General features: G+C 47.6%; 1 protein-coding gene across 1 annotated transcript in view; it reads right to left on the bottom strand.

The window, feature by feature from the left end:
• MMP23B (matrix metallopeptidase 23B) overlaps window positions 1–3,068 on the bottom strand; it is a 7,536-nt gene extending 4,468 nt beyond the window's left edge. The window contains exons 1-3 of the mRNA XM_009871534.1: window positions 2,898–3,068; window positions 1,307–1,452; window positions 53–192 (exon numbers count right to left, since the gene is read on the bottom strand). Coding sequence (XP_009869836.1) covers window positions 53–192; window positions 1,307–1,452; window positions 2,898–3,068 — 457 coding nt within the window. The remainder of the gene's footprint in view (window positions 1–52; window positions 193–1,306; window positions 1,453–2,897) is intronic.
• Window positions 3,069–8,230: the final 5,162 nt, after the last annotated feature.

Genomic DNA, 8,230 nt, shown 5'->3' with positions numbered 1-8,230 from the left:
ACCTCCACAAGTCCCTCATGTCCCACCAGTCCAGCAGCCTGTGCTATCTTACCTATTTTCAAGTCACTAGACACGTGGCGTGGCACTTCTCTGAAGCTGAACGGTGAAACCTCGCTCCACATCCGGAACGCGGCCGCCAGTCCCCTGCGCGTGTCCCGGGCATTTATGAGGTTTCTTGGAAAGGATAGGATTCTGTAGGAACACAGAACAACTTCAGGAAAACGCCGTTCCCTCCTCAAACATCAGCTGAAAGCTCTCAAGGCTGCACCAGACAAGTCATTCACTCTGGTAGGTCCAAAACAGGAGTAGCTTGAACTGGATATTAATATATTTAATAAAATCCCCACGGGGACTAATATATTACTGACACTTTACAATCACGTTCTGCACTTCAGCTTTTGTCCCTTCTCAAACACGTAATTTTAGAAAAGGTTCTCTTGGAAAACCATTTTTACCCAAACACCTCCCAGCCTGGCGTGCGGTGCTGCTAGAAGAGGAGATGACTGCCCTTCAGCAGCAGAGGAGGGAACTCCCGTTCGAAACTCTCAGGCTACAGCGTGTGTGTGTGTGCACACAATGAATTATAATATTCTCAGGCAGAACTTTCGAAGGAAGGCTCCAAAGGATAGCAAAGGTTTGATAGTAAAACAAGTCATTTCCTTTGAGAAAAAAAAAAAAAAATCTCATCACTTGGGAGACTGGAGAGGTGTTTTTGCTTCGGCCACAGGTTCGGACACAGCGGAGCTGCAAGAAAACTGCAGGATGGCAGAACCATGGAAATATGCAGATGGCTCCTAGAAACTTACCTTGTCCCAAAAGAAGATCTGCCTTCAGGAACTTGCCTGAAGCGTAGCATTTGGGAAAAGCTGTGTATATTCTGCTATCCCCTCTGGTTGTTTTTTAGCTATGCTCTCCCTCCGTCCCAGCACATCCTAAAGGGAGCAGAAGGTTTCGTATCAAGCCAGGCTGTTAACGGGTGTAAACCTGGACAATTCAGACTGTCGTGTTTGGGAGGAGCGTAAAGGGAGATGTGTTCTCTGCAGAGTTAGCTTTACTCTGAGTCGTCTCAGCACGCAGCCGGGTGTGCTACCGGCTTCTAACACAGCGACGACGCTTCGCGTGATCCACTGAGGTGGGAGATTTGTAGAAACACTTCCCATTTTAGAGTGGCTTTAGCAGCTCCCCAGTCACCAGCGACTGGCTTAGCAATATTCATAGGGTCGGGATCTACACCCATGGCAGGAAAACCTCAGGCCCCAGTGTCGCTTAGAGAACGCTAACTGTTAGGGCTAATGCAAGTCCGTACTTGTATGTCAGGTTGAAGTGGTCCCATTTCAAGTGCCCGGGCGTGATCGTGTACCGTCTGCTCCGTGCTGGAGGCCGAGGCGGGAAAGCTGGGCTGCGCAAAGCAGAGGCACTCGTTCCGTGAAGAGCGGGTGATGTGGCATCTTCCTTAAAAGACAAAACAGAAGGCTGAGAGAGCTGAGAGAGAGGATTGAACAGCGTAGAATAAAAAAAAAAAGCACCAGGTTGGGGCATTTGGAGGCTGGGGAGCACAGCTGGCACCCCCGTGGGGGTGACCAGGAGACAAGACTAGTCAGAGCTTTGCCAAGTGTCTCGTCTGAGGGTGCTGAACAAAACCAAGGCTGAGCAAAGGAGAGGCTGCACTCTGAGGAGTTCTTGGGGCACATCTGACACCAGACAGGCCAGGAAAGGAAGGGAGCAGCACCCCTGAGCTCTGGGTCGCAGAGGATCGGTGCTGGAGGCTTCCCTGAGCTACTGCCTGACCCCAGCACAGGGCACCGGCATCGCTCCCCTCCCGGAGCGTGGCACAGATGGAGCAGAAATGGAGCCTCAGTAGGATTCGGGGCGCAGCTGGTGCTGCAGCTCCTCCTGGAAAGTTTTCATTTCCTTTTCACTTGGCTATTGCTCTCCAGCCTCACCACAGAAGAAATGGAATACTGGACAAATGAGTAAAACAGGCTGAGAACCCAGTTCTCCCTCTTAACAACTGCAGCAGACACCAACACACACACAGGTAAAGGCAGACACTGGCCAACTCTGCACCATCCACCCTGCGCAGCCAGAGCTCCGTTAATTTACTTCACTGAGCTGCGATGAATCCAATTCATTACTCTCATGAACTAAACAGCAACATAACTCCGTGACTTAGCACCAACTAATAGGAGCACCAAGCACGCGATGCAAACGAGGGGTGCTGCTGCCAGGATCTTCATAAACACAGCAAGGGAGGATGCCAACACTCAGAGAAGACAGGTTTTTTTATAAAATTAAAAGCTAAACTTAAGCCAAAAGCAAGATATTAAGATCAGCTTCTGCGAGTCCCAGAGCCTTGCCACAGCTGCCTCTGAAACACAAGCCTGTCCCAGCACACCCCATTAATAGACAGACTTGGAAAGAAAGTTAGTACGGGCTAACAGCTTCTGTAGGTCTGGTGTTAACTCTGAGCTTAGTTCTTACAGCACGAGCCCTGCCTCTGGAGTCCCTAGGAAAAGCTCGGCTGCCATGGAAAAATAGCCTGTATGCCTGCCACATCATACTGGGCTGGGAAAGCAAAGGTGCTCAGAAGAATAGCAAAAGCTCTGAGGGTAAAAAAAACCCAAAACCTTTTGTGCATTCGCTGTTCGCTTGTCTGCAAGCTGCACACACATCTATCAGTCCGGGTCTACGTGGCTGCATAATTACCTTTTAGGATCCTTTACTAGAAGGGGCTCAAACAGACGTAAATGCATCTTGTTGCCTTAATAGTTATTTATAAATTGTTTAGATTGCTTCCTGCATGTATCCATCCTCTAAAAATAACACAGACACACAGACATATACTGGATATCCCCCCTCTCCCTTCAAGCTTTTAAGAATTAGATTCTTTCTCCTACCTGGCTTTTCCAAACTGCAGCTCCAGCTGGATCCCTCACTGCAGCCAGCAAAGCCACCACAAGGACCACGCACAGAAATCCCACAACGGTTCTACAGCCATTGCTCTTTGTCTTGTCAGCTGAGAGGAGGCTCTTCCTTCCATCTGCAGAAAGTTGTTCTACTTGATCCATGTCGTCCCTGAATCCTTTTTAGGAGGAAACGTGACAGATCCTAAGGCATCCTCTTCACAGAGCGCATCGGTAATCCTTCTGCTCACAGTTGCTTTTGGAGCAGTTGCGAGTGGCCCTGCAGTGACTGCCAAAGCCGGGCAGAACCACTAGAGTTTCAAAAAGCTCTAAGAAATTAAAAAAAAAAAAAAGTAGACTTTACATTAAGCCTCTTTCCAATGTGCCAAAGATTCTCTTAGCCTCTGCCAAGTGGTATCATATTACTGCAGCTGAAAGTTGGGCTGGCGGAGGACAAGCTGCAAAATGAAACAAGCTGGGATGGACATAAACTCTTTTCTTTAACTGACTGTATAAACAGAGGACAAATCTGCAATTGTCAGCTTTTATGTAATGAAAAAAAAGAAAAAAAATGGGGGAGGGGGCAGGAAAAGGAATCCAGAAGGCAGCATCACGCCCCTGGAATGTTTCGTTCGGGATGCTTAACGCTGGAAGAGCTGTCATTTGTCACGGGCTGTCCTCGGGATCAGAATGAAAAATGAGATGCTGCGGGAGAGCAGGCAGAGCCGCTCTGCTTCGGAAATCCTGGGCAGGGAGTTTACAGACTCAGATAAGCATAAACATCAGCTCTGTCTTCCACGAAACGTGGCAAGCGACCTGCACATTTCTCGTGCACTTGGGAGCTACACGGTAAGGGCTCACGCCGAGACAGACAAGTGGCTTCACAATGACACTGATTTTTGGATACCTCAGCTTGAGCGCATCAGTAGGACTGGCCTGAAGGATTCTGGATGGGGGGGAGCCCATGCTGCATATCAGAATTGTGCCACACGTGGTGGATGAGTGGGAATCTTGAGCTGCAGAGCTGCTCCATAACTTCTGTGACATTTGGGATGCTGCCTCCCTGCCAAGGTAGCGAGCAGGTTACACCCTGACGGATCAGAAGCGGGAGAGCAGAGTTTCACCTTCCCCCTGTGTGCTGGGAACGCACCGTGCCCGTCCCCCCAACTTTATCAAACCACTGGCTGCAGAATGCTCTCAAAGCTTTTAAAATTTAGGCCAAATATTTGCTCAGAAACCAGCCTGGCTGTAAGGCCAAGACAAACCTCAGTTATTATGGCAATGAGAGTCAGATGAGGAAAGCTTTTATGCTGAGGTATTCAGAACTACAAATGCAACTCAGGGAGCTAAGGGAGACACATGAACTTAGCGCTGTGCACGCTAATAACACTTCTGATAAAGCCTCAGTGCATCTGGATTCTCTGGTGCACAGGCTCTGGCCAGAATCCTCCCCGTTGCTGTTGGTAAAAAGCAAAATCTCACGTTTAGGCGTAGTTCATTAGTCCTGTGGTTGTTAAGTTTCAAGCACAGCTCTCTTCTGTAGATATTTTAAGGATTATGAGGGCCAGAGCGCACATCTGTTGACACTTTATCGCTGTTCTCTGCCTTGCATTAAGCATATCATGGTTTTCCCAAGAGGTATGTGTGCTTGAAGGACTCTCAGACACAGCCAGAATTAAAGCACTTGTCAGAATCAAGAGCTCCTTCAGATGCTTCAGACAACTCCCCAGACGCTCCTCTGGGAGCCGGTGCCACCCTGTGCCAAGGGCAAGAAGTTAGTCAGGACTCTGAAGTTTCATCTCTGTCTTTTCCAGCTGCTGAAAATCCTCTCCCGTGCCTTTATCCAGCACCTTGAGCCCCCGACCGGACGGCTTTTACACCAGTGCAGAGAGCTGCTGCTGCGACTTCAGAGTTCTGATGGATTTTAGAGTTCTCGGGTTCTCAAGTGCGGATATTTGGGTTGGACTACAGGCGAGAGCCGTCATCCTGCCTATATTTGGACAGAAAAACATTCCTGGCTTTGGTTTCTGCAGAGTGTCTCAGAGCAATGGAACACATTATGCTTTGAGGGAATCCATATGGTGCAGAGAACGAGAAAAGGCAGCAGCGCACGGCACTGACTTTGCTTTGTCTTCACGCCGTTGGCAGCGGCGACCAGCACCTGGGGATCATTCGTAGGGAACGGGGATTTTCTAAGCAAAGAGTCAGGGATGTGAATCCCGAGATCTCTGCGTGCAATAAATGTCACTGGAAAAAAAAAATAAAAAGCAGGCTCTGAACAGAAGGGTTGCATAAAACCTACAATGGTCAACTGGAGACTATAGAAAACACGAGGGAACGGACCGTTTGCACAACACAACACGCTTTTCTTCTTCCATCACCTCGGTGTTGCTTCTTCACTTTTCAGTCTTAGTTGCTGGAATGTTTAGTAACACGCACATACAGCCACCTTCCCAAGGGCAAGCTGCAGCTCAGAAATAAATACTTACTGCCACGGATTATTCTCCACATTTCTCTCCTCCCCTTTATTAAACGTTAATTTCAGCGCTATTTCTAAATGGTTCTCTCTGCTACATTTGCCACATTTAAAGGGACACAGAGACCAACCATAAGTGCTAGAGCTGCAGTTGTCTGAGTACCTAAAGCAAATCTCACCTCTCCTGAATCCCCTTATTTATTCATGGATTAAGCACTGAATATTCAGCATTGGGATGTGCTGCCCCCATCGCCTTCCCCGGTCGTGAACCGGGAGCTCGAGATGGGAGCGGGAAGGACAGGGGAAGGAGGAGGACCCAACATCTGATCGAGGCATGAGCATCAGTGTTTCATCTGTAGGGCATCGGTCCAAACCGCGGCCGCAAGCAGGGGAGGGGGAGCCCCGCAGCTGAGTGTGATTTACCACCCATTGGCTCCTTGGTGGCCCATGTGAAAAGAATTAGCTAATCCTCCTATAGCTCTTACTTTAAAAAGCACGTACGTATTTATGCCTTCGTCTCGCAACTTGGGGAAAACAAACAAAGAAAAAACAAGACAAAAAGCCCCACAAACCCAGCATTCTTGTGTTGGTTCCTGTGGGAACAGCAGTTAAAACTCATAGTTTTGCAGTGGGTCACGGATTAAAAAGGATCGTATCTGCTGTAGCAGGGAGCAACATTCCCCGGGGAGGGAAGAGTAAAAAAGTTCTGTAGTTCCCCAAGCGTTCCCCCACTTTCTATCATGCAGCCCCTCGTGATCAGCCTCTGCGGATGTTCCTAGAAAAATCCATGCTCTGCTGAACAGCACATCAGCTGAAAACAAGGGCCTGCTCCAGCTGGCAAAGAAAACGGAATATTTTGCTTAACTGTCAATTCAGAGCCGCAGCTCACACAAGTGCCTGCACTGGCCTGACCCCCGGCAGAAGCTCGGGAAGGATAAAACAGCAGAACCTTCTTCACTTCTCCAGAGTCTCAGACTCCCGTGGAGCTGAGCCTGTCACGGAGGGCAGAGCTCACCAAAACCGTACCTGGCCCCTTCCGTCACCTCTCGTCCCTGCAGCTCCACTGATCATCTCGGTTCTTCTCCGTCAGCAATTCCCTTCTTCTTACTGGGAAAATGAAAGAGTCAAAAAGGTGCTTAACAGCTCAACTCTTGCTCTGCAAGAGCAATCACAGCAGGAAGAGGGAAATGAGAGAATATGCTCCCAGCCTGATCCCTCCCTTTGCAAACCGTTTCTGTGGTCCTTCAGCAGGCGTGTTACGCTGCGCAAAATTCCATCTAGCTTGGCCATACACTGAATTCCAGATAGGAAAGCAACAACAGGAGATTTTGAAATGGAACTTGCATTTTAAAAAAACCTAAAAATCAATCACAGCAGGAAGAGGGAAATGAGAGAATATGCTCCCAGCCTGATCCCTCCCTTTGCAAACCGTTTCTGTGGTCCTTCAGCAGGCGTGTTACGCTGCGCAAAATTCCATCTAGCTTGGCCATACACTGAATTCCAGATAGGAAAGCAACAACAGGAGATTTTGAAATGGAACTTGCATTTTAAAAAAACCTAAAAATCAAAACACACAAACAAAGGGAGTTGTTCTCTTTCCCTTTTACGAGCCAGGAAAAGAAACAAACAACAACCAACCAGTCTCCATCTTCTTGCAACAGCTGCACGGCTTGGAAGTCAAAGGCTGCAGTCTTCCTACAATTCTTTTCCTTTAGGGAGAATAATCACTTGGATGCCTCTCTTCATTTAGTATCCAAATAATTTATTGGAAAAATAAAAAAACATGAAGCAGATGCTCCCCGTTGTTTCTTCCCGACTGAACCGACACCTTTGGTGTAAGAGACGAGAATAATGCAACGGACTCCCAATGGTTTTTGCCACCTCTGCCCCCTCTTCCCCAAGCACCAGCACACATCTGCATTTAACACACGTGACACCATATCCATCAGGTTTACCTTTAGTAAGCTGATATGGGGTTTACGTAGAGGCTTGTGAACAAACTAAATTTAAAAAAAAATTGCTCATCAGGGATGTTGGGGTAATACACAGCCAGAAAAACTATCGACTCGCACCAAGTCGTGGTTAAAGCAGCTCTTGCATGAGAAGGAGGGCTCAGACTTTCACTTTTTTGAAATTAGCCCTTGCACGGCACTTTTCCATTGCTGCCCTCCCACAGCACAGCACACATTTTGGGGAAATGCCTGGCTTATTCCAAAGGGATTTACACTAATAAAAGCTTCTAGGAAATGAGTACCTGCACCTCTGATTTTTACCAAAGCTGATCCTGAAAGTTCCGCTTGGTTTTATTCGGGTGTTAAAGCTAACCCAACCAAATAACATGGGGGCTAAATCTGATCTATTTTCACAGCTCAAAAAAAATAAAAATCTACTGAAACCGTACCAGCCTCAGGTGAGTATTTTGACAAAGATTCTTGAGAGGAGTCAGAGGTTGTTGGCGTAAGAGTTTCTCACAACACCAAGGGATGATGGAGAAGTAAGAAATATTCCGGTAACTACCACACGGTCCACAAAGTTAAACATTTCTTTAAAAGATCCGCTAGCAAACAAAGATAAGCAAAAGGCACACAATATTTTCGTTTTTAAATATTGCTTGCAATACGTAAACAAACAGTATGCTTGTGTATAACTGTGTCATTAAAGAAATACAGCACACACGCAAACACGTACGTACACGTACACACACGCACGGCACACGAGCCCCACGGGTTGCCACTTCCACCAACAGTTATTTTACAAGCTGGACTCGGGGGATAATATTTCTTCAGTCAGACAGTTGAAAAACACAATACAGCTGGATCCATATTTCAGCTACTGTTTGTACATTCATTTT

This window comes from Apaloderma vittatum, unplaced genomic scaffold, assembly GCF_000703405.1.
Source record: "Apaloderma vittatum isolate BGI_N311 unplaced genomic scaffold, ASM70340v1 scaffold32196, whole genome shotgun sequence".
Lineage (NCBI taxonomy): Eukaryota > Metazoa > Chordata > Aves > Trogoniformes > Trogonidae > Apaloderma > Apaloderma vittatum.
The sequence above is the reverse complement of the archived record's forward strand: the minus strand, read 5'-3'. Positions and strand labels throughout refer to the sequence as shown.